Genomic DNA, 26,646 nt, shown 5'->3' on the forward strand with positions numbered 1-26,646 from the left:
CATGATTTGTTCCTGCTCAGGAAGTCGTCTGTTCACCCAGGAGCTGGGACGAGAAGGAAGAAATTGATCTCTGCCAGGCTGTGCAGCTGGTGGGCGGGGGCATTTCAGAGTCATCCCCCACACCTCTGTGCCGAGGAGCTAGGGGTCTTTATCTGCCACCCCTTAGCCTTCGAGGACAGGTACGTTCAGAAGGAAGTTGTTAAATCCTGAGGCTCCCATACCTGACTGAGCCTGTGACTCTCAGTCTGATCCTGCAGTTTAAGGTTGGACCTTCGCCCACACTCTTGGCTGCCTGCCCAGACACTGAGGGAAATTGCAGCAGGGCCCGGATGGACTGGCAGCTTCAGCCCAGCCCTGCTTCCGGCAGGTCAGAAGCCAGGGACAAAAACAGTTCAGGGAAGACAGGGGGTCCTGGAGACTCGCAGCTCCTAAGAAAAGGTGCCAGGATGGGAGGCAGCAAGGAGAATTCTGGCTAGGGACAGGGAGGTGGGCCGGGTTGGATAAAGGGAGTCAGCAGGCCTTGGAGACTTTCGGTCTCCTGGTAATTGCTCCCAGGCCCTTTGCTTCAGGCTGAGGCATTCTAGAATGCAAACAGTTCCTGTCTGCTGTCCCTTCCTCTCCAGTTCTTCCTCTTCTCTCTGTGTCTATTCCTTGCACTTCCTGCTCTGCTGCCATGTCCTCCCAGTCTCTCTATATATATCTAGGAATATATTGCTATCCAGTTCCTATCCAGTACACCTGCCAGGCTCCAGCCCTCTCCTGAGCCTCAGAGCCTCACCTACTGTCTGTCTGTCCTGCAGGATGCTACAGCTGAGCCTGCCCTGGCTTGGCCTGGGGCCCGTGGCTGCCTCCCTATGGCATCTCCTGCTGCTGGGTGGGGCCTCCTGGATTCTAGCCCGAATTCTGGCCCGAATCTATGCCTTCCACGACTACTGCTGCCGCCTTCGCTGCTTCCCGCAGCCCCCTAAACCAAACTGGTTTTGGGGTCATTTGGCCATGGTGAGTGTGGCAGTAGGTGGGTCTCAGGGTGTCAGGGTAGATGTGTTTCCACTGACGGATTTGAGGCCTCAGGGTGCATGTCCAAGGTCTGGCCCCTGCCTGGCCATTCTTGCTGTCCTTGGGCTAGTATCTGTACCTCCCTAGACTGCCATTTTTTGCCCTTTAGCAATGAGTTATGATCCTCCTATGTCCAGTTTCAGGGACACTGAAGGTCAGGAGAGGTGTGAGTAATATCTCCTCCTTTAAACTCAAGCCCTATTCCTTTTTATCTTGCTCTTTACCCTCAAGACACATCCATGGATTCCATTGTCTATTGAGCAATAGCTGGGCCATTTGTTCTTATTTGCGGTAATGGGATGAAGTAAACTCTCGGCCGCTGAGCTGCATCCCAGCCTGACACTTTTCACTGGGAACAAATCTGACCTCTCCTATAATGGCTACATTTCCTAAGAGGTGCTCCTTTCTTGCCATTCTCACCTCATTCCCAGCACCCCTTGCTCCATGCCGAACTGGTTCCTTGTCAGAGTGACACTTTACATTTCCAAGCCACCTATACGGGTACCACCTCCAGTGCCGCTGATTCAAGCCCTTTCCTTGCAAAATCTTTATCCACTTTTGTCATTCCAAGTCCTCGCAGGGCCCCCTTCCTGCCTACATCGAAGTCCAGCTGCTTCCTTCCAATCCTCCTGGTCAGGTAGACTTCTACAGATCAAAGCCAATAATATGTGCGCGCACACACACAATTTGTTGGAGTAGTTTACAATCAACAGGGCCTGGAAAGTTCAACAGTGGCCGTCTGCGCACTGGAGAGAACACAAGTAACTTCACCGTCTATGAAACTGTACGCCTCAGCAGTCCCAGAACTTTCTCAGGACAGACCAATTTAAACACAATTGCCTGGCATGCACTAGAAATTATATGTGAGAAAGCATAAACGCAAGGCAGATGCCATATTCAGATTCAGGGCACAGTGAGGACAACATTCCATCCTTTCATCAGACTGGCTTCTCAGTTCCGACATCCAACAAGAACAAACACATCATCCAGGCATGGTGGCTCACACTTTTAACCCCAGCACTTGGGAGGCAGAGGCAGGTGGATCTCCGTGAGCTCGAGGCCAGCATGGTCCGGGAACTCTGAATTCCAGGACAGTCCAGGAAACAGAATGCACCTGAAGTGAGAGGCCTCTGTCTTTTTCCTGGAGCCCTTCTCATAGTTCTTCAAGGCACTGTTCACCACGCATCATTCTTCTGACCATATGCCGACAACCTTCTGTGTAAGACTTCTCTCTGCCATCTCCCTGTGGACAGAAACACCTTCGTCGATGGCCTCCCATTTCCTCCCTGCTTCTCATCACAATCACCGTGCGATTTCCAGGCAGCTGAGTGGCATCCCCGTGTTACCTGTCTTCCCCACAGACCTCCGCGGCATTGACTTCTCCACCCTTCCAGGAGTCTCCTTCCTTGGTGCCAAGATGTCACCCACAGTGCTCTTCCCTGAGCTCTCTGTGCACCGGTGCCTCCTTCCCATAACCTCTTCCTACAGAGTTCACCGAAGCCCCAATCTCTCCTCCCTCTTCTCGCTTTCCCAAGATGGCCTCCTTGCCCAGGGGTTCAGCTGCTAAGCTAGCCACCAATTGCCTTTTGAGGTCTAAGTTCACATCTCTCCTGAGTTAGGGATCAGGACTGGAGCTGCCTCTTTACCTCAGTACAGGGAGGCACCTGGTGGCAGAAGGGTGTGCCGGGGTTGAAGTCAAATCAGCTCTGATAGCGCTCTGAGTGGGAGTGAGTGGTAAGCTGTTGGATGGGGGTGGAGAGAATGAATACTGGAGTTGGGAAGAAGTCTGTGAGAAGAATCCAACAGAAACAAAAAGAGAGGGAAGGAGAGAAGGATAAGTAGGAGGGCAATACATGACTCCTCTGGGTGTATCCCCAGGAGTGATACAGCTTTGCAATGTAGGGTACTTCTATTTTTAGTTTCTTTGAGAGGCCTCCACCCTGATTTACACAGTAGACACATTAGATTGTACTTTTTACCAGGAGTGGATAAGAGTTCATTTCCCCCACATTCTCATCAGCATTTGTTGTCACACTTCTTTTTAATGTGCATTGTGTCTTGTCTGTGCACTACCTCCAGAGGTCAGAACAGGGCATTGGGTCCTTCTGGAAGGACAGTGACACACAGCTGTGAGCCGCCATTAGATCCCAGATCCTCTGGGAGATCATCCAGTGCTCTAAATTACTGAGCCATCTATCTCTCCAGCCCTGGTCATTTGTTTTCTTGATGGTGGCCATCCTGACAAGGTTGAGGCAGAATCTCAAAGTAGATTTAATTAGGTTTTCTTTGATGGATAAAAATATTTGAGAATACTTTAACATATCTACTGGCAATTTTCATTTGCATCTTATTTTGAGAACTATCCAGTTTGTTGGTACATTTATTTATTGGCAGGTATGTGTTTAATTTTTTTCAGTTTATATATTTTAGATATTAATCCCTTGTCTTATATATAGCTGGCAAATATTTTCTCAAGTTCTGTGCAGCATCTGTCCACTATGTAGGTTTTTTTTTTTTTTTTTTTTTTTTTTTTTTTTTTTTTTGGTCTATGGAGCTTTTGAACTCAAATTGGCAAGAGCGCTTGCCAATTTTTCAGTTCTTGGGGATGTTTATTAACTTCTGTGGTTCCAGTCAGAAATTTCCCACACGTACATTATCTAAAGTTCAGTTCTAGCTAATATATATATAGATATATATATATTAGCTAGAATAGATAGAATATAGAGTATATATATATATTAGCTTTTTATAATTTACTGTTATTGTAAAATAATGAAAGGTGTTTGGCTATATAATGTTTATTATTATCACTAAGATTATCACGGTGGTATAACTTAACCTGCTATCAGAAATAACAAGACACGGACAACTGTGAGATTTATAACTGCCTTATATACCTTGGGCCTGGAAGCTATTTCCCTTCACTGTCTCAGTATCCTCACCATCCGTTTCCCAGCCCCCATCCAGTGCCATCCACCTTAATCCTCCTCAACTGGACTACCTTTGATCCGTAACCCCATGGTACTTGATTATATTCTCCACCTGGGCCTTTTCACGCCATGATTGGAGTCCTTCCTCGGTTGACACGGCATTTTTTTCCGGGCTAACCCATCCCGGTGTCCTCTTCTTTCCTCTTTTGCCATCCCTCTGTCCTCCTGGTGACTCCTCTTGGGATTCTCCAAGGCTGCGAAATCTTAGCCACGCCCACCCCACTCTGCCCTGCCCAGGTATAGGCTGTTCAGTTAACCAATCAGGTATAACGACTCAGGCAGGTTTACACAGAGGGCCAGTAATTAGCGTCAGCGAAGCTCCAAGAATTTACCTATCCTGTGTCCTTGTATAATCAGTCTATATTATCCATCTATATTATCCGTGGTTGCCTTATAAACCACGTGTGTATATTTTCCTATTTATTCTTCAAACCACTATTAAAGGTAAGAAACATAAAAATAAAGAGAGTCAGACTTGGAAGAGAGGCATGCGGATAGAAATATGAATGTAAGAGTCACATACGCATGAACCTGCGGTGGCCCAGCAGGAACCATAGATTAATGACCAAAGAGAAGGGTGAGAGAGGTGGGGAGGGAACGGGAGAGAGTGGTAGGACACGCTTCCAGCCTCAGATCTCTCCCTTTCTAGATGACGAACAGTGAGGAAAGCATGCAGTTCATTGCACGCTTGGGCCACTACTTCCGGGATACCCACCTCTTTTGGATTGGACCTGTCTACCCTGTCCTGCGGCTCATCCACCCTAAGTTCATTGCTCCCCTGCTTCAAGCCTCAGGTATCTCGCACTTGTCTCTTTCCTGCTTCTTCTCCCAGTCCTTCTCACCTCCTCAGACCAAGCCGCACAGGGGATAAAGCCATATGGGACAGATGTCATGACTCTGTCACCAATCTTCTGGATGACACTGGACAAGGGCCTGAGCCTCCCGTGCTGTTGATTTCTGTTTGGGTTGTGAGTTACAGAGTTATCAAAAAAAGGGAATTTGTTGTCTGGGGGTGTAGCTCAGAGCTAGAGCACAAGGCCTCAGGTTGCATGTGATGCACATGAAAAAGTACGTAAAGACTATTGTTATTGAGGTCAGGGAAAGAGGTCTTCAAACACAAGTGGATAAATGTTGTAAATAATGGCAGGAACCATTTCTTAGTTCTGGTTTTCGCTATGGTGGCTTCACTTTCTTGCAATAAAAGATTACTCTTAGAAGCTCAGAATCCTCAGGGAAAAAAAATCCATGTAGCCTTGGGAAATACTCTAGGATTTCTTTCAATTTGATTTTGGTAAGAGGACTGGGTTCTTCCTCTGATCACTGTGACTTGATCTCACTGAGGTTACAAATACTGGGACTGAGATTGGGGGAAGGTGTGAGGTGCTTGGCCCAGGAGAATAGAAATGCAGAAGCAGACACCACGGTCATTCATGTTACCAGGATACTGACGCTAATTCTGTCAGGCGGAGGTTGCATTGTTAAGCTGCACTTTATTCAAGCACTTGTGACCTGAGAAGGTACTAGTTGAACCCGCTTGACCAGTTGCTGTGATAAAACCAAGACAACTTACAGAAAACAAAACAAACAAACAAACAAAAAAAGGTTTCTGTGGGGCTTACTTTCCTGGGGAACGGGTTTGTCGCTGCTGTAGTGCCTAAGTACAGCGGTAGGCAGCAGGGCGACTAAAGCTGAAAGCGAGCTCGCATCGCACACCAGTAAGAGAAAGCAGAGAGAGAAACGGGGTCGGGGGAGGGGGGCTGCGGGAGGCTTTTAACCCTCAGCACCTACCTCCAGTGACTCACTATGAGGGAAATCTCAGTTAAACTACTGCAAACCTGAAGCGCTGCCTTAACTAAGGAGCTGAGAGTTGCGCAGTACGCACTTGAAGTCCGGGACTGGGGAGGTGGGGACAGGCGGATCTGGGAGCTCTCTTGCGAGCTAGCCTTGCCAAATTGCTGAGCCCTGAGTTCCAGCGAGAGACCTTGCTGAAAACAGAAATAAAAACAAGGTAGATGCCTGCCAAAGAACAACTCCTGAGCTTGACCTTTGGCCTACACATGCGCATGCATAGCTCTGGCAAGCATGTTATACAGGGAAGGAGAGAAATAAAAGTCAGTCAGTATTTCCAGAGCTCATTTGCTCATTTGGTCAGGTGGTTAGGCTGGGATGACAGCATTAAACTCTGTGGAGCCTGGAGTTTTGTTAGTGCCTGTGGTCTGTCTCGCGTTCTTCTTAATTGCCTAGGCATCAGTTACCTCAGAATAAACAAACCACTAATTGTGTGTATATATATAGATCTATTTACAATGTATAGCTTTCTTTCCTCAACATGGAGTGAAAATATTTCCTTAGACTATAGACTATAAAGTCCCCCTAACCATCTCTCTCATCCCTATTTTCTACTGTTGTTAAAAAGTGTTATATCTTGCCAGGCCCACGCCTTTAATCCCAGGACTTGGGAGGCAGAGGCAGGTGAATTCAAGGCCATCTTGGTCTATGGAGCTAGTTCCAGGACATCCAGGGCTACACAGAGAAACCCTGTCTTGAAAAACAAAACTTTTTTGTAAAAGTTTTTTTTTTAAAGTGTTAAGTTTATATGTTATAAGACCCATTTGACATACAAGCTGGGGTTCTGTTTCTGAATATCCAGTTGGTTGCCAGAATGGTTCTTTACCAGGAAGTGAATTGTTCACCTGTGTACTCCCAAGCACATTATATAATATAGTAAGCCATTGTCCCCAAAAGAAGAAAGAGTAGAAAGTTTGGAAAGGCTTTTCCATGACCTATAAGATTCAGGAGCCAGGAGGTAAGAAAAGACAGATCAGCAAAAAGATGGACAGATCTCCATCTTTTGTACAGCAGCAAAGACAACTTTATGAACTGTTTTAACTTTTTTATTACATTTAAATAATTTTAGCACAGCCTTTGGAAACAACATATTTTTGGCTGTCGAAATATTTGTTATATTTTGCTTCAATACTAATGATATTTTTCCGTTTTCAGTTTTTGACATTAAGGAATTTGGGGTGAAATGCTGGACTGGGTATGAAAAGTCTTAAAATATATCTTGTTTGAAAGAAATATAACCAAAATAGAACAAGGACTCAAGAATAGAAGATGTTTAGTTGGTGTGTACCCCTGCGTAATAACCACTCTGTTTATTTTATTTTTTAGTTTAGAGCTTTTTTCTTGTTTTTTTTCCCCTTTTCATTTGTTATTTGAGAACTTTGTACAATATATTTGAATCATATCCACCTTCTTCCCCCAACTACCCCCAGATCTAACCCCTTTCCCTACCCACCTAATATTGTGTCCTCTCTCTCCAAAAAAAAAAAAGAAAAAAGAAAAAAAAAAAAACCATCAAGCAGTTTGTGCTCTCCATCTCTCCATATACATATATTCTTTTATTATTTTTTTATCTTTGTTTTTTTTTTTTTTTTTTGAGACAGGGTTTCTTTGTGTAGCCTTGGCTGTCCTGGACTTCCTCTGTAGAGTAGGCTGGCCTCGAACTCACAATGACCTGCCTGCCTCTGCCTCCCTAAGTGCTGGGATTGCAGGCACATGCCTTAAATAACCTCCCAACCAATTAATTTTGAAAGAACTGGCACAAGGGACCCCATTTTTCCTGTTGAGTTTGAAACATGGTCTTACTGTGAAGCCTTGAATTCATGATCCTCCTTTTTATCCTCTTGAGTGTCTGGATTACAAACAAGAACCATCATGCCCGGCACAAATTTATTTTGATTCTGGCAACCTTTTGCCTTTGGCCACAGTTTTTTGTTTGTTTTTGTTTCCGGAACCCGCTTTCTGATTAACCATCTGGTGGTTTGGTCTCAGCTATCTCTCATCACTGGGAAGGGATCTGTCCCATTGGCTTGATCTGATCTCATCATTTTTGAGGAGAGTAAGTGACAGGTATCAAGGAGTTAGTGTTAACGAATTACAGATGGCCACATGTAATCAACTAAAGATATACAACAGTCGTTCTCAGCCTGTGGGGATGCTACCCTTTTGGGGGCCGAATGACCCCTTTCACAGAGGTCATCTAAGGCCATCCGCATATCAGATATTTACAATGCAATTGTTAACAGCAGAAAAATTACAGCTGTGAAGTAACTTTACAGCTGGGGGTCACCACAACATGAGCAACTGTATTAAAGGGCTGAAGCATTAGGAAGGTTGAGCACTCCACCTGGAGCCTATTTTTAAATTTATTCTTTTTACTTTTAAATACTTTATTTTATTTTATGTGCATCAGTGTGAAGGTGGCAGATCCCTTGGAACAGGAGTTACAAACAGTTGTGAGCTGCCATGTGGGTGCTGGGAATTGAACCCAGATCCTTTGGGAAGAACAGACAGTGCCCTTAACCACTGAGCTATCTCTCCAGCCCTTAACTTTACTGTTGGTTACTGCAGGTGATATCATGTCCTTTCCTCTTCTAAAGAAATGCGCAGTTTCTTTTGTTAGGAATTTTACTTATGCAAAATGTCAACAGACAGCAGTGTTTAATGAGAATTAAGAACACAACCCAATAGCAACAAATATTTTAAGAAGACTGGTTTAGTAAATAAGTACGTGTTATAACCATTTGCTGAAAGTGGTTGTAAATCTTTATTTAGACAGCTTCTCACACATCCTAGCTGGCTTCAAATTTGTGAGGTAGCAGAAATAACTTTGGATTCCTGATGCTCCTCGCTTCACCTCCTGAAGGCTGGGGTTACAGGCATACCCAACCACACTTGCTTGACGTAACTGTAGGGGTGGACCTTGGGCTCCAGGATTGCTAGGCAAACTGTCTCTCACCTGAATTATACCCCAGCCCCTGATTATAAATTTTATAGAGACAGGCTAGAACGGTGGGAAGCAAAAGAATTAGAATAGTTCTGCAATAAGCTTAGCAAAAAAAAAAAAAAAAAATCAGCAACTAAAGCCATCTTAAAATAAACTTGCGTATAAATTTGAAAACAGGGGTTTGGAGATATATATTATATATACATTATATAATAGATAATATATCATCTCAGTGGGAGAACTGACTCAGTGATGAAGAACACTTACTGCTCTTGCAGAGGACCTAAGTTCAATTCCCAGCACCCATGCCAGGCAGCTCACAGCCACGTGTAACTCCAGACCCAGCTCATGCCTTCTTCTGGCCTCTGTGAGCACTAGCACACACATGACACACAAACTCACACAAGCAAAAATAACAGCAAATGATCTCTTTTAAAAAGTTGTAATTAGATATTTAAATAAACCTTGAGTTTGTTAAAACTCAGTTTTCTTTAAAAAAAAATTTTTTTTTTGGAGACAGAATTTCTCTGTGTGTAGTCCTGACTGTTCTGGAATTCACTCTGTAGACCAGGCTGGCTTCAGAGATAGCTGCCTGCCTCTGCCTATCACGTGCTAGGGTTAAATGTGTGTGCCACCACACCTGGCTAAGACCCAGTGTTCTAAGTAGTTAAAATCCTGACAAATTTAACAGAAAAAATACCTTGATTAAACATAAATTTTTATTTTTTTAGTTGGTTTTGTAAATATTACCAAGAACAAATCAATATCTTAAGAGAACCTCATTGATTTAACCAGAGAACTAGGTTATAGTTGTATATTACTATACTGAATTTTGACCTCAGAGATTTTAATAAGATTCAAGCACCATAATTATTATCATTAAAGAAGATTCTTTTCAGCCTGGCAGTGGTGACACATGCCTTTACTAAGGAAGCAGAGGCAGGCGGATCTCTGAGTGTTAGGCCAGCCTGGGCAACAGAGTGAGTTCCAGGACAGCCAAGGCTACACAGAGAAACCATGTTTTGAAAAAGAACAAGGCAGCTGGGCATGGTGGCACATACCTGTAACCCTAGCACTTAGGGAGGCAGAGGCAGGAGGATCACTGTGACCCTCGTGTCCTTGTGACACTGTGTGTGCCAGCTGGTCTACAAAGCAAGTCCAGGACAGCCAAGGCTATACAGAGAAACCCTGTCTCAAAAGAGAGACAGAGAGACAGAAAGGAAGAAAAAAGGAAAAAGAAAAAGAAAAGCAAAATAATAAGAAAAGATTTTTTTCTACAACCCTATGTGACTTGTGTGGATTGTATATTTCTTTCTCTGCCACTAAACTGTTTTTCTTTTTGAGTTTGTTGTTTTTGGTGTGTGTGTGTGTGTTTTGCTTTATTATTTTAAATTTATCAGCTTCTCTATTAAAAGAGTATTGCATCAAAATTACATTTCTGACGGAGTGTAGCAGATAAAGATTACTCACCCACATTTTACTGGGCTATAAAATTCCTGCCTGTGCAAGACCTAAGCAGACCTCATTGCTGCTTGGATTTTTTTTTAAATTGTTTTACACATTTTTTTCTTTGTCTCACTTATGTCTGAGGGTTACAGAATCACACATTACAGCAAAGATTGGCAAGATAACAAAGCCTTCACTGTATAAATGAAAAGGCATGAGGGAAGGGGCCAAAATCCTATATGCCAACCCTGTAGTTACAGTACGAGTTTTGTTCCCCTGAAAACTGTGCAAGAGAGCCAATGCCTAGCAAATACCAAATAAAAGGCAGAGACTGTAACTCTGCCAACTGGTTCACAGTCAGGATCTCTAAGGCCAGATTAAACTTGGTTGCAAACTGCTATAGATACAAAATGATACATTACAACAGTTAGGATTGCTGAGACGACCAGTGACTGAAAGCACTTGTTGGACAAGCCCAATGACCTAGCTCAATCTCTGGAACCCACTAAGAGTAAAATGATAGAACTGATGCCAAAAATTTGACCTCTGACTTCCACATGTCTGCCACACACCCACACATCACACATGCTCATAATAAAGAAAAGAAAATTAAAACAATTCCATTAACTCACAGTACGCTCTTAAATGGAAACAAGATAGGATACTTAAGGTAGTATCTTCCCCTAGTTTTCAGATCATTAGCCAAAAACCGTAATTGTAAAATAATATGATAATTAGAGAAACATCTAATGGCATCCACCCCACCCCAGAATATAATACATACAGTGGCCAAAGTTTTTACAATAATATGCCATTTTTTTTTTCTTATCAGATAGTAAATGTAATGAGGCCAATTGACTGGGTGCTTCTTCCTAAGTGCTTGTCATCAGGAGTGGAGTCTATGACATCCATTATAGTGAAATTGTGAAGTAAACCAAACAGAACAGAGCAGACCATATGCTTCATGTGCCATAACCCAGGAGAAGTAAAAATTGCACTAAAACACACCAGAAGCCAAGCTGGGTGCTAGTGGCCCAGGCCTTTAATCCCAGCACTCAAGAGTCAGAGGCAGGCAAATCTCTGAGTTCAAGGCCAGCCTGGTTTACAGAGTGAGTGCCAGAATGACCAAGGTTACACAGAGAAACCTTATCTCGAAAAACCAAAAAAGAAACAAACAAAAAAACCAAAACAACAACAACAAAACAGAAGCCAGACAAGCTGCAACCCAATGACAAGGAGTGTCAGGAGCTGGGACAGGAAAAGTCTTCAAGTGATTGTAGGATCCCCAGAATAGACAGTCTTTGAGACTCTTTAGTAGGTCAGGGACTAACTGGACAGCCCTAAAGCCATTTAGGAAGAGGTACCAGAGAGGTAACCAGAATACTAAGATCATACTGCCTTCTTAATGTGAATGCCAATGATTGGAAATTATAATTTAATCTTTAAACTGTGAGTTATTCAGGGCATGTATAATCCAAGAAGGCAGAGAGTTTTAACATTCTAAAACAACAACAAAGCAACAAAAAACTGCCTTATATCTCGTCTCCAACCTGCACGTTTGTAGTGGATGTGGGTAGGGGAAGCTGGGGCAGGGGAGACAGGGGAGGAACAAAAGAAATCGTCATTTCAGAGTTCAGGCTTTCGCCTCTGGCCACGTAGTCAGCCTTGTCCCTGAGGTTTATGTTGTACAGCTGGGCTCAGACATTTCCTAGGATGTATCAAGTGCTTAGGGCCAAGGAATCCCCTATCCTCTTAGATAACACAGGGTGTGGCCCCCATGTGCTCACCAGGGTCAGAGACACACAGGCTATAGTGAAGCTTCTCCTGTGATACTCCGCGTACCACCTATCTCCAAAATCACCCTCTTGCTTGGGGTACCAACATTTCAACTCTTTGGGACAAGGAGGAGTCACTGGATAGTGGGGAGCCCTTCACGTGCCATGTGCTTGTCTCGGCCCGCAGCTACTCACTCAAGAACGGTCCATCTTGCCAGAACGCTGGTGAATGTGATGGCAGATAGGGAATGCCTGGATACATCTGCGTCACATTTGGGACATTTGTATCTTTTCTGAGATGTATCGGAAGCACACAACCTGATCGTGCCAGATTGCTGAATGTGCATGTCAGACTATTTTGTGCCATGTCAAGGAACGCCATGTGTGTTGTGTCCATGACAGATCACGATAACACATGCCATATGTCCCGGGATATGTCAGGTGAGATCAGAGAGTTGCAACAGACACCGTTCTGTAGGCGCCTCTGGGAAGGCCTGTAGAGTGCTGTGCGGTGCTCAGGTGTGGAAGACAGACAAAGTAGAGCCACAAGAGTGCATGATGGGGGCATTTGTGTCACGTTAATCTGACCTTTGCTGCTGCAGCCTGGTCTGGTCTTCTCTCGTCTCCCCACCCCTATCCCTGCTTTCTTTGTCCTTGTCCTCTTCTTGTCATGCTGAGCTTGGGGAGGAAGTGCACAGCCCTGCCCGGGGGTCCCCACCCCTCCTAAAGGCCTTCTCCACGGCCCCTGACTGTCCTTCTTTGTGTCAGCTGCTGTCGCACCCAAGGAAATGACTTTCTATGGCTTCCTGAAGCCCTGGCTAGGTGAGTGTCTGAAAGTGAGGGTCGGGGGAGCCCCTTGAGGATTAGGGGATGGCACTGCCCTTGCCTACTGTCGCGGCCGCCACACCAGGGGACGGGCTCCTGCTGAGCGCTGGTAAGAAGTGGAGCCACCACCGGCGCCTGCTGACACCCGCCTTTCACTTCGACATCCTGAAGCCCTACGTGAAGATTTTCAACAAGAGTGTGAACACCATGCACGTGAGTTTCTGGAGCCTTGGGAAAAGGGGTATGACTTCAGGTGTGATCTGTAGGCACATCTGCTAGATGCCTTTGGGACGAGTTTCTCTCAAAGTCTCTTTCTGTTCGTTAACTTTTTTGTTTTGTTTTGTTTTGTTTTTAGGCAGGGTTTCTCTGTGTAACCCTGGCTATCCTGGAACTTGCTTTGTAGCCCAGGCAGGCCTGGAATACAGAGATCTGCCTGCCTCAGCCTCCGCAGAGCTGGGGTTAAATGATTGCACCACCACCGTTCAGCAATTTTCTGTCTATAAAGCAGGAATAATAATCTATACCTAAAGAGTAGTCAAAGTGATACCATGGAGTCATGCTCCTAGCATACAAAGGGGTTTGAAAAGGACCTGTCTCTTGGTCACAGAAGCTTTGGAAAGTCGAACATTAATGTTGACTGTTGCACAGTAGCTCTTTCTATATACCATGCCACTTTAAACTCACTGGCCTTAAGCTCTGCATGGTAAGACATACCTTTGATCCCAGCACGTGGGGGTCTGAGGCAGAAGTGTAGTTCATGTCTACATAGCCAGAAGCTGTCTCAAGAAAAACAAAGTCTTGGGTGTTGCTCTGTGCCAGAGAGCTTGCTTAGCATGCACGAAACTCTGGTTTCTATCCTAGCATTAAAAACAAAAGAGAGGAGGGCTGGTTCTGTTTGTTTGTGTGCTTTGGTTTTTGTATTTTTGCTTTTTGTCCTGAAACTCAGTATCATACACTGTGTGGACCAGGCTGGCCTCCAACTCACCGAGCTCTGACTGCCCTCTCTGGGATCAAAGGTGTGCACCACCACGGCTGGCTAAGAAAAGTTTTAAAAAAGAGAGAGAGGGAGAAAAAAAAGAATAACAACTTCGCTGGCCTTGGTGGGCCAACTAGATTCATCCTTGCTTTTTATCTTCCTTGAGTGAGTGTGGGTTTCCTAGTTTGGAGAGACTGGAGAAAGACAGAGAGAGAGACAGAGACAGAGAGAGAGAAACAGAAAGAGAGATAAATTTAGTATCTTTCCAAGCTTGGCTTCAGAAACAGCACACCAACATTTTTACAACAGTCCTTAGGTCAGAACAAATAAGTCTTTACTTCAGCTCAGATTCAAAACATGGAGAAGCAGGCCTACCTCACAATGGCAAGAGCTGCAAGGCCTCAGTGAAAAGGCTGAAGATGGAGGAATTATTAAAAAAAAAAAAAAGGGGGGAGCCATTTCCGAAGCTGCTATCAAGGATGGCAAAAATAACAGACATTTTTTGATCCCTTACTATATGCAGAAATATTATGACAGTTCCAAGATATAAGTTGTCTGATATAATTTTCCTGTTGGACTAAGAGAGAGATGACTAGAAGATTGTGGATTGTGAAACTGAGGGCCAGAGAGATCAGGGAAAGTGTCAAACTTCACCAGTAGTAAGAGAGCATAAATAGTGAAACAAATATTTAAGTCTGATTTATGGGGCAAAAAAATCAGGTCGACTTGATCATTACTAGAGGTTTAAGAGGTGGGACTGAGGAAGGGGACAATGAGCTGAAAAAATGTGTGCAGAAGGTGGACTTGAACCCAGGGCTTTTGGCTCCCAGCCTTGCATGTCAGACTCCTACATTAACACCTCTGTACTCACCCAAATCTGCCCGACCCTGGTGGAGTGCTTGGGGCAGAGCACCTATAAGGATGGCTCCGAGCAGGGTGGGGGACTCTATCCCAGTGTTTGGAGTTGTGCGGTGGTGCAAGAAGGCAAGATTCTGCCTTATCCAAACCACTTCTGTGGCCAGGCTAAGTGGCAGCGCCTGGCCTCCGAGGGCAGCGCCCGTCTGGACATGTTTGAACACATCAGCCTCATGACTTTGGACAGTCTGCAGAAATGCATCTTCAGCTTCGACAGCAACTGTCAGGAGTGAGTCTCTCTGTCTTTGCCTGGGAACTTGAGCCATGGACCAAGGGAGGAGGTTGGGGAGAGAGGGACTGGACAGAGGGAGAAAAAGGTGGGCTATAACTAACATTTAAGGACAGTGAAAGAAGAAACTGTGGTTCTTCCTGGGAGGGGGAATTGTGGTAATTGTAGATGAGCAGTGTCATTAACAGGCAGTTTGAAGAAGACATCTTGGAAATGAGGTTGAGGTGGGTATTAGAATTTTTTTTTCTGTTGTGAGAAAATACCTAAGCAAAACAACTTTAGGAAGAAGAGATTTGTTTGAGCTACTTGGGTTGGAAGTTTCCATTCTTCCTCGTAGGAAAAGGTGTGACAGGGCATCTCCCATCATAATGTCAAAGAAATAAAGAGTAAAGATTGCAAGTGCTTGCAACCAACCTTTCTCCTCCTTCCTGTTGTCTGTATGAGTCCTCAGCCAATAGACTATGGCTGTCCACATGCTCAGTAGGCCTTTATCCAGTCTGAAATACTGCTACAGACACACAGATGTAAGCTTCAGTAAACTCCTAGGTATATATTAAACCGATCAAGATGATAATCAAGAGTAACTGTTACTAATCCCAGTAAGAAGAAGGGGGCATGGTCACAAAGTCCCACCCATAGCCAAGAAGCTATTTCAATTGCTACCTTCTGGGAAAGGGAAAAATCAAGTTTCTTCAATGGAGTGACACTTTAAGGCAGGCCTCATGCTCAGGAGAAGTTGGTCAGCACATATCAAACTCTGTTTGTGCATGTGCATGTACTTTTGTTTCTTTTTGATTTTTTTGTAAGAAAGAAAAAACAAAGTTGGGTGGGTGATGGGTTCAAGAAAAACTAAAAAAAGGGAAAGAATATGATCAAAGAGAAAATAATTAGCTGGGCTCAGTGGCACACGCCAGTTACCCCAGCACTCAGGGAGGCAGAGGCAGTCATTTTGCTGTTAGTTTGAGGTCAGCCTGGTCGGCAAAGTGAGCTCAGGACAGTCAAGACAACACAGAGAAGCCCTGCCAAAACAAAAATAAAAATAACAATAATAAAACAAAAATAAAAATAACAAAAATAAAAAACTAAACAAACTGTCACTGAAGATGAGACATGTTAATTTTTTTCTTTCATTTTTTTTTCTTCTAATTTTTATGAGTTTGAGATCAAGCTGGGCAACATAGAGAAACTCTTAAAAAAAAAATCAGCCAGCTGTGGTGGCTCATGCCTTTAATCACAGCACTTGCTAGGCAGAAGCAGGAAGATCTTTGAGTTTGAGGTCAGCCTGGTCTCCAAAGCAAATTCCAGGACAGCTGGGGCTATACAGAGAAACCCTGCCTCAAGAAATGGAAGGAAAAAAAAAATGGAACTTTTCATTTTTAGAATGGATCTTAGTCTGTAGCCCAGGTTTCCCTGGAGCTCAGAGTCCTCCTGCCCCTTTCCTAAGTGTTGAGTTTGCGGCTCGAATACCATGTTAGCTAGCTCCTAGATGTTAAGGATATTGAACAATCAGCTAGAAGGATGTCAACTTTCTTTTGAGTTTCCTAGGCAGCCATAGGTATTTAAGAAGATGAGAGTTCAATCACAGTTGAATTTGGATACCAACTCTTTAGAGGACTGACATTCAGGTAGATACACAATGTAGGATCTGAAGAGAGAAAAATCTGAGCGTGGTGCCAAAAATAGGGAGGATCTACACCAAGTCAAGGAACAGCAGAAGCAGACACTGAAGGGAAGAAAAGATGAGGACAATAGCCATGTCTGCCTGAAATTCGGGGACACGGGCTTATAATGAGAGGCAGAGACAAGTACGCCCTCCAAAGAGCACTCTGGGGGCGGGGGTTGTCTTAGTGCTGGGTCTCTGCGTGGGTGTGTTCTGGGGTTTCGTGTGTCCTAGACTTTGCTTTCTCTCCGGCCTGCTCTGCAGGTCCCCCAGTGAATACATTGCAGCTATCTTGGAGCTCAGCGCCCTCGTAGTAAAAAGGTCCCAGCGGCTCCTCCTGTATGCGGACTTCCTGTACTACCTCACTGCTGATGGGCGGCGCTTCCGCAAGGCCTGTGACCTGGTGCACAACTTCACAGATGCTGTCATCAGGGAGAGACGCCGCACCCTCAATACCCAGGGTGTTGATGCATTCCTCAAGGCCAAGGCTAAGACTAAAACTTTAGACTTCATTGATGTGCTCTTGTTAGCCAAGGTGGGTTTTTTCTGGGGTCAAAGATGCAGGGTTCTCGATGTTCGACGTCATTGAGTACTAGTGAGGCGTAGAGAGCGATTGGAAAAGAAGAGGGCCAGGTTAGAGATAAGATTTAGAGGTGGCTCTGCTGAATGCCGTGCAGAAACAAAGAGCAGCAAGCAGCGAAGGAGAGAATTGTGAGGCGGGAGCTGAGGCTAACACAGGAGGAGTCTGTGTGCGCAGTGAATGTCAGAGCTTGTCTGAGTCTCAAGTTGGACTCAGGAGTGCTCAGACACTGTATGAGTTGTGGTCTTGCTTTGTCTCCAGGATGAACATGGAAAGGAGCTGTCAGATGAGGACATCCGAGCAGAGGCTGACACCTTCATGTTTGGAGGTGGGGGTCCCCGTGTAGGGCAGAAAGGGAAGGGATCTGTTAGTCCCAGGCTCACCTGTGGGGGACCCCCCCCCCCCCGGGATCTGTCCATTCCTTCCATCCATCCCTTCCCCATCCTTCCTGGGGAATCTCACTGTCTAGACACTGTCTAGCCTGCAATGCTGAAACAGCCCTGAAACACAGCTTTCCTGCTTATCCCTCAGGCCATGACACCACAGCCAGTGGGCTCTCCTGGATCCTGTACAACCTGGCGAGGCACCCAGAATACCAGGAGCGCTGCCGGCAGGAGGTGCGGGAGCTCCTGAGGGACCGAGAGCCTGAGGAGATTGAATGGTGAGTGCAGGTCCTTATGGTCTGTTCTTTAGCCCTTCTCTTTGTCTCTTCTCCCCGGGTCGGGAAGAAGAACTCTTCCTGTTGATTCTTTCATTATTTCCTGGTGCACACAGGAGCTGAGCTCAGAGATAGCCAGCCTGGCCAGCAAGAGAAAGGTGTATGCTCAGGGACAGAGAGATCTCAAAGGCCACCTTTATCACCTCACTAGCTGGCTAGTCAGCATTAGCAAACTTTTATAAACCATCTATATTGACCGGGGAAAGCTGCCTTACAGGGCTGCTTGAAAAATTAGTGGCAATATAGAGAGAGCAGATGCCACCAACACAAATTCAAAACTGCCCTCCCTCCTTTGCTTTTCTGCTTAAACTTGTGTTTTCTCCCTGAGACTGTAACTCCCCTTTATTTTTGTCCTTCTGTTTAAAAGTTATCTATCTCTTCATTGACATAGCAAGTCCCAGTGCCTGTCCTGTCCCAACTCTAAGTTCAAGGCCAGCCTGAGCAACATGGTGAAACACCTGTCTTAAAATGAAAAGTGTTACCATTTTCTGTTTGTTTTGGTTTTGCCAGACATGGTTTCTCTGTGTAGCCTTGGCTGTTCTGGACTGGCTTTGTAGATCAGGCTGGGCTGGAATTCACAGCGATCCACCTGCCTCTGCCTCCCTGAGTGCTGGGATTACAGGCACGTGCCACAGTATCCGGATACGTTACCATTTTTTGAAATAAGAATATTTTTATGTAGCGTAGGCTGGTCTCAAAGCAATCCTTGTTGAGCGCCAGCATTATAAAACCATGTCGCCATGCCAGTTCCTAGATCCATTTTTAAGTTGGTTAGTTTGTGATGAAATATTTGCTATACTGCCTGGGCTGGTACCAAACTGATAGACTCAAGTGATCATCCTGCTTCAGTCTACAGAACAGTTGACCTTAGCTGATGAAAATAGAGAAAAAGAAAAAGAAAAAAAAAGCCAAGCTGCTTAATGGCACAGTGAATGAACAAGGCAGTGAGAAGGAGACATCTCTTCTCTACCAGCAGGAACCCATGCATGAGGCAGTTTGACATGCTTAGAGGTGAGGGGGAGTAATGTGCCTGGGTGTTTAGGAAATACACGCATGAGGACCAGGGAAGCCCTTCGTGAGACTAGGGCTGCAAATACAATCTTTTGAATCTGTTAAGAATCTGAGCTTTCACCAAAGGCAGGTCCACTAAAGACCTTTGGAAGCCAGTGTAGGAGCAAAGGTAAACAGGAGGGGGAAAGCCAGGTGTGATGATTCAGGCTGTAATCTCAGCATCAGGGAGCCTGCTACAGGTTAGATTGGCTGGGCAGCCTGGGCTAGAAGGTGATACCTGTCTCAAAAGGAACAAAGGGAAGATGTGTGCTGTCAGGCCAGTCAGATGCCGGGCAGCGTGCTTCCCTGTGGCCAGGGCTCCCTGGGGAGCATGGCTGAGGCTTACATGCTGCATAGAGCCTGGAGACACCCTAGCTGGAGGCTAGCGGAATACTGCTTGCCTCCCAGCTGCACAGCTTCGCCGTGTTTGAGTTCCTCTCCGTCTGCTGGAAGGTCTCTAGGGCCCTCAGTCAGATGCTCAGTCAAATACTCCTCCGCAGTATCTCCCATACACTCATGTATGTAGTGATTCATTCTTTTCACTCAGCATCATGCCTGGCTGCTCCTTCTTTTGTGTTCTGTGTGACATTCCACAGTTGCTCAGCTCAGAATTCCACTGAGGACATGTATGGAAATATTTTCAATGAGAACAGATATTTCTGAATTGCTGTTTAGCATCTCTGTGCTGATTTACTGTCCAAGGTACAATGGAACTAGTGATTCGTTTTCTACCTTTTGACTAACTGTATAGTAGTTTGTTAAATGGATGTATCATGATGTGTGTAGGGGGTGGGCATGTGTGTGTGTGTGTGTGTGTATGTGTATGTATGCAGACAAACGTGCACATGTGTGTGGAAGCCAGTTGTGTCTTCGTTGACTTCTCCTCTTCCTTTACTGAGTCAGGGTCTGACACTGTCAGGAGCTTGTCCGATCTGCTTCTGGGTCTGCTCTGATCACGTGGTTGGAGATCTGAACTCCGCTCTTCATGCTTGTATGGCAAGCATTTTATCTGTGGAGCCATTTTCCCAGCCCCAAGAACTCATTCCATACTAAAACTCTCACCCTGCTTCTTCTTTTTCTGGAATATAAAAATTATTCCGGGTTTAGTAAGGATCTCTGATTTTAAGAGCATTTAACTTACCGCTTTTTCTTTCAGTGCTAGGGATGGAACCTCAGGCCCCTGTCACAGTAGGAACTACTGTTTGAGCTCCATTCCTTTTCAAGTAGAGTGTTGGGTCCCTGGGCTGTCATCTCTCCACTGCAGGTAGCCTCTGTGCAAGTCTACATCCTAGGGAGCAGTGCACCCACCTCAGTTGCTCTCCAACAGTCCTTACCTTCTTAATTCTTGCCTGGAACACAAGTGATGTAACGTCCCTCTCATTACCCAGGAACTGTTCATGTTTATCATAACTCAGGATCTGGTGTGTTTCCCCTACTCCTCCTCCTCTCCTCTCCTCCTCCTCCTCCTCTCTCTCTCTCTCTCTCCTTTCTACTCTCCTTCCTTCTTCTTCTCTCTGTTTGTTTTGGTTTTTTAAGGTAGGGTTTCTCTTGTGTAGCCCTGGCTGTCCTAGAACTTGCTCTGTAGACCAGGCTGGCTTCAAACACCCAAGTGCTGGGATTAAAGGTGTGTGCCTCCACTGTGGGCATGTGCCCTCTTTATTTTACCAGATACTAGCTTCTCATGTATTCATTAGCATATTTGGAGTCTACTAATATCCCTTTCATCCCAGCACTTAGAAAGCAGAAGCAAGATGATCAAGGTTAAAGGTCATCCTTGATTACATAGCTAGCTCAGGGCCAACATGAGAGCTCAAAAAAAACAAGGTGCTAGCAAGATGGCCCAACAGTTAAGGGAACTTACTGTTTTTCCAGACAGCTGTTTAGACCCCAGCACCAACACGGGGCAGCTCACAACCACCTCCACCTCTGGGAAATCTGACGCCCTCCTCTGGCCTCCACAGACACATAGCACACACAGAGAGAGACGCTTGCCCACTTATAACTTTAAAAAAGTAATATTTTTTAAACAAACAGTATTTTTGGCGCAGAGCTATAGATCAGTCTCACTGAGGGGCAGAGAGATGAGTAGGGCTTTGTTTTTGCTCCTGGATAATCGTGTGGTGTGCTCCTTAGGGACGACCTGGCCCGGCTGCCCTTCCTGACCATGTGCATCAAGGAGAGTCTGCGGCTGCACCCCCCAGTCTCAATAATCTCCCGCCGCTGCACCCACGACGTTGAGCTGCCAGATGGCAGGGTCATCCCCAAAGGTGCCCTCAGTGGCCTGGGTAGGGTGATGGCTCCCAGAAACAACATGGACCTGTCCTGACTTTCTCCTTACTTAACAGGGACCGTCTGTGTCGTCAGCATTTTTGGGGCTCACCACAACCCTTCAGTCTGGCCAGACCCTGAGGTGGGACACTTTTCTTTCCCCAACTCTAGGACCTGGGGAGGAGGCACAGTACTACCTGGGAAATCAAAGCTATCATCCTCCTGTCGCTGTCTTTTCTTGGGGCAGCTGGACGTGGGGAGAGAGCAGACCTATTACCCTAGTTTTTCCTCTCTTGCAGGTCTATGACCCCTTTAGATTTGACCCAGAAAACTCACAGAAGAGGTCACCTCTGGCATTCATTCCCTTCTCAGCGGGCTCCAGGTAAGGAATGGTCTTGGGGGAAAGAGTCTGGGTGTGACCCGTGGGGACAGGGTACAATTGAGTGGGTGAGGAATCTGGGCCTTCTCCCCTACTTTTGCTTGAGTTATGTGCAAAGGTCTGCAAAGCATGGGGTTAAAGGTCAAAGGTTGCTGCTAAGTACTCAGTGCCCCCTGGTCTGAGTTGGGCGCTGAAGCTAGGACAGTCCCCAGGACTGGGGACACCCATGCAGTGTCCCAGGCACATCAGCGCCCTCCTGTCCCTCACGCTGACCAGGCCCGGTGGGGACCCTCTCAGGTTGGGTCCGAGGACGCCTGTCTGGGTCCGGGCACAGTCAGAGTCCCCACCCCGTCCTCCCGCAGGAACTGCATAGGACAGACTTTCGCCATGAGCGAGATGAAGGTGGGGCTGGCGCTGACGCTGCTGCGCTTCCGCGTCCTGCCGGGTGACAAGGAGCCGCGCCGGAAGCCGGAGCTGATCCTGCGCGCAGAGGGCGGGCTGTGGCTGCGGGTGGAGCCGCTGAGCGCACAGTGACCCCACGCCTGCCCTGGGACCTCCTCGCCTACCCTCACAGCTCCTTGGATCTTTACATAAACGGAGCTGCCTCCTGTGCCAGAAATGGCAAGGAGCGCCAGCCCAGAATAGGGGCTCCATGAGGATGGGCATACCCCTGGAGCTCACGCCTAGATTTTTATCTTGTGAGAGCCACTGCAGGTGTTTGAACGGGAGAAGGTTTTCCTGCGGATTCATGGCTCTGTGGTCATTGAGGCAAATCCTTAAATTCACCTTTATTTTATTTTCGTCATACTTAGAGCTATCCTCCTTGCTTTTGTCCTTCAGGTGCTGCACTAAAGGAGTGGAACACTATGAAGGGGTAATGGTAGAATCTGAAGAGTGTTCCTTAAGCAGGGGGAACCTTGGAACGCCTGAGGATGCTTTTATATAACTTTCAGGGCTTGTGATGGACAGAGCAGCTAAAATTTACGTGAAATCACAGTAACACTCCCCAACTTCCTTTCGCCTTTTCTGCAACAGTGTTCTTATCCCTTGCGCTTTCCTCTTCCTGCCGGAGGCTGTCACATAATTTCCTTATTGAATAAGTTCTGGGCTTTGATTTTCCCTCTCCCATCATGAGACCATTAAAACTGAGTTTCAGACTAAGAAGCCAGCCTGGTTTACAAAGCGAGTTCCAGGATGACCAAGGCTATACAGAAAAACCCTGTTGTTGTAGAATATTAATATTTACTATTGATATATCTTTTAGTTAAGCAGCAGTTATTCCTAAACAGCTGTATAACCAAATCACGGCACAGAGACTAGGATTTATTTAATTAATCTAGAGCACAATGCGGGGCAATAGTTACTCCATCCTAAACTTCCAAGCCCGCATAGTTTCCTACCATTCAGATTCACCCATTATACTTGATTTAGTGATATCTTATGTCCGGTTCATTTCTCCACATGGTTCTAAGACCTCTCCTACTGATTTTCCTTTCCTCTTCTCTCCTGCTTCCTTCCTTCTCTTCCCACTCAGGACCAGGATGTCCCACCCTATTCTCAGCATTGCTCAGCATTGTGGCTGGCTGTTTTAATAGACAATATAGAGAACAAATGGTGACATGTTTACAAAAACTTGAGACAGGTGATGCTTAGAATAGGCATTACAATGCAATGTCCAGATTGAAACCAGACAGTGGGGAAGAGAAATCAGCATTTGAATGAACAAGGGTAAATTGTAAACATTCCAAAAGAACATTATACCAACACCCTATCTCAAACAAACAAACAAAAAAACTTATTTTTAACTGGGCATGGTTCCACATCTCTACTCCCAGTATTGGGAGGCTGAAGCAGACAGATGTTGGAGACCGAAGGCTGAAGTCAGTCTATGCTACACAGTGAAACAGTGTCTCAAAGTGTGGTGCAGGGATGTTGGCAGAATGCTTGCCTATCCTGCAGGAAGGGTAGGCATCCCCGTGATCTGGGCATGGTGGTACAAGCCTAAAATCTATCACTTGGGAGTTGGAAGGAGGAGGGTCAGAAATCCAAGGTCATCCTTATCTACACAACAAGTTACAAGCCCTCCTGGTATGCATGAGGCACTGCCTCAAAAACATTACTTATTATTATCTCATGTGGGGGTGGTATACATGCCTCAGTGTGTGTGTGAAGGTCAGAGGACAACTTGTGGGAATGGGTTCTCTTTTATTGTACTGCAGAGACTCCTGGATTGAATGCAGGCCCGCAGGTTTGGCCTTCACTATTCAGCTGTCTCACAGCCCCTCAAGGAAGATTTTACACGCCCCTAGTATACTGGTGTCTCCATTCTTTGATGTGTTGGGATAATAATTACCTTTGATTTTATGGTTTTCAGACCACAGTTACCCATATCACTACCCATATCAGATATTACATAGCATAAAAGATCATAGACTTTGAGCAAATAAAGGGGACAGGTGTACTTTGGGACAGATTCCCTTGGTAATGTTGTTTGTCCTTTGTTTGGGAGAAGAATAAAGAATGGGTATCTTGGTAGTCACTGGGTGGGCTGTTTCAGGGACTGCAACTGTTAGTTTCTGGCCACCATACTCATTATTGCCTTTATTTATTTACTTGTTTGTTTGAATTTATAATGTAGTTATAACATTTATCTTTTTCCTTTCCTCTTTTCAAACCCTGCCATATCCTTTCCTACTCTCCTTTATATTCATGGCCTCTTATTTCATTGTTACTGTATGATTTCCTAAATAGGAATATGAATTCCTAAGTAGGAATATAGGTATATTCCTAAATATACTTGTGTGTTTTCAAGGCTGACCATTTATTTATGCCAGATTTAGTGATGTAAACCTTTAATCTTAGCACTCAGGAAACTGAGGCAAGTGGATCTTTGTGAATTCAAGGCTAGCCTTGTCTAGCCTGGTCTACACAGCAAGTTCCAGGACAGCCAGGACCATGCAGTGGGACCCTGTCTCAAAAAATAATGTTTTAAAATCTTATGTGTTGAGTGTTTCCTTGTATGAGTGCGCTCCGTACATAAGTATAGGCATGCACAGAGTCCAGAAGAGGGTATTAGTCCTGAGAACAGAATGCTGATCCTCTGCCATAGCAGCAAGTGCTCTTAACTGCTAAGCTGTCTCTCCAGCCCCATGATTCCCATAACTTCGAAGTCTGTTTTGAAGGGGGAAATAGGGATTCTTCAATTATATTTTTATTTTCAAATGATTTTTGGCTATTCTATGCCTTCGGGGTCTTCACATACATTTCACAATCGGGTGAACATGGCAATGGACATCTTTCATCCTAGCACCCAGGAAGCAGAGCCAGGTGGATCTGCCAAGTTCCATGCCACTTTGACCAAATGGTGAGACCCCGTCTCAAAATTAATTACTTTCATAATCAGTGTGTCTATTTCTACAAAGAATGCTGCTCCAATTTTGTTAAAACTCCTTTAAATCAAGCCAGGCGTGGTGGTGCACTCCTGTAATCCCACACCAGGGAGGCAGACACAGGTGGATCGCTGTGAGTTTGAGGCCAGTCTGGTCTACAAAGTGAGTTTAGAATAGCCAAGGATACACAGAGAGACCCTGTCTCAAAGGAAAAAAATATTTAAATCAATAGGCCAATTTGAAGAGAATGCATTTTAATATTGTTGAGTCATCCTTTCCATGAACATTGTATGTCTCTCCATGTATTTGGATCTCATTGAATTCTCTCATCAGTGCCTTAAGGTTTTCATTGTAGATATCTTGCACATATTTAGTAAAACATTTTGTAAACACATTTTATGGTGTCCATCATTTTTTAAAATATAATTCTTTTTTTCACCAGGAAATACTCCATTCTTTGCTTTTGATAGAGGAAACTGTTTCTTGGAGTAACCTATACCTTGTTTGTTACGCTGTTTCATTTCCTGCTCTGAACAGACTTTGAAGATTCTGCTGAGCACTGCAGTGCGCATGGAAAGTTGGGGGATGGGTGCCTGTGGGTCCCTGAAACACTGTTACAAATGCCAGGATAGTTCTTCCAATACTCTTGTGCCGGCTTCTGTTTGTCTCCTGACTGTGGAGAATGATCCCTGTTTAGGACAGTTTGATAACAGCTGGCTGGAAAAAGTCTTCATGGACTCAATGCGTGTGTACATGAGGGGCTGCAGTGAGGATTCTGGAGAGGGCACCTATCACCCTTCGGAGGGCTCTAGAGATAGACTCCTGACCGTCTTGCTGACTGAACTGAAGTGGCAATGAGGCAGGTAGAGGCAAGTGTTCCTAACATCCTACCAGTGTCAGGAGCCCTGATGCCCCCCCTCCCCACTCCCTTTCTGTCATACCAGCTCAGCTAGGAGTTTGAGCCCTGGCTCTCTGGGACCAAGCACAGAGTAAGTCTGGGCAGGTTCCAGGCTGTTTTAGAGGGTTCATATGATCTGGGCTGGGGGCTTGCCCTCCTTGAATGGCAGTTAGTTCTTCTGTTAAATGGGCATCTTCTCTCCTCTGGATGCCATCACTGTGTCTCCCATGTGGCACCCAGGACTCTGGCCCAAACTGCTGAGGATAGCAGCACGCTGATGGGAGACGCTGAGATCACCTATATTCAGGAAGTTGACATGCTCTGTGTAGACCACAGTGGTTGTCATGGTCCTCCAAAGGGGCAGAAACAATACAATGAAAATACATCACTCGGGATTTGTTAGCATGTCTCACACTATCCCGGCTGAGTCGTTACGGTGAAGAAGTTGAGAACCTTATAGTTTCTCAGTTCGTGAAGGCGGATATCTCAGCAGTTCAAAACCTGGAGGGTACCTGAAGAAGCACTGGTCCTCAGCCCTCGTTGGAAGAACGACAAATCTGGATTCTGCAAAGAGTGGCAGAGTCAGATAGAGCCACTCAAATGCAAGGAGCAAAGGTGGGCAGAAAAAAGCAACCCTGTTTTTCCTTCTGACCTCTTTCTATCTAGGCAGCACTTAGAAGGTGGCCTCCTAATGGAGGGC

General features: G+C 45.5%; 1 protein-coding gene and 1 long non-coding RNA gene across 5 annotated transcripts in view; one reads left to right on the forward strand and one right to left on the reverse strand.

Annotated features, from left to right (window-relative positions):
- On the forward strand, positions 1 to 25,442 carry LOC110564919 (cytochrome P450 4F6). Of its 4 annotated transcripts, none has more exons than XM_021662462.2 (13): positions 1 to 179; positions 801 to 999; positions 4,696 to 4,840; positions 12,828 to 12,881; positions 12,970 to 13,097; positions 14,883 to 15,004; positions 16,929 to 17,199; positions 17,506 to 17,572; positions 17,776 to 17,905; positions 21,146 to 21,279; positions 21,358 to 21,422; positions 21,580 to 21,662; positions 22,022 to 25,442. In XM_021662462.2, the coding sequence occupies exons 2-13, from the start codon at positions 802 to 804 to the stop codon at positions 22,191 to 22,193; spliced, it is 1,569 nt and encodes a 522-aa protein (XP_021518137.2). In that variant the 5' UTR covers positions 1 to 179; position 801; the 3' UTR covers positions 22,194 to 25,442. The 4 variants fall into 4 exon arrangements, with proteins under 4 accessions (XP_021518137.2, XP_021518138.2, XP_021518139.2 ...); XM_021662463.2 differs by lacking the exon at positions 1 to 179 and adding an exon at positions 347 to 438; XM_060371016.1 differs by lacking the exons at positions 1 to 179; positions 801 to 999 and adding an exon at positions 12,247 to 12,500 and having other exon boundaries at positions 4,714 to 4,840.
- The window catches only part of LOC132648744 (uncharacterized), a 16,334-nt gene continuing 15,123 nt past the window's right edge, over positions 25,436 to 26,646 (reverse strand). Inside the window, exon 3 of the long non-coding RNA XR_009587133.1 lies at positions 25,436 to 26,510. This is a non-coding gene — a long non-coding RNA (uncharacterized LOC132648744). The remainder of the gene's footprint in view (positions 26,511 to 26,646) is intronic.

This window comes from Meriones unguiculatus, chromosome 17 (genome assembly GCF_030254825.1).
Source record: "Meriones unguiculatus strain TT.TT164.6M chromosome 17, Bangor_MerUng_6.1, whole genome shotgun sequence".
In the NCBI taxonomy this organism is placed as follows: Eukaryota; Metazoa; Chordata; class Mammalia; order Rodentia; family Muridae; genus Meriones; species Meriones unguiculatus.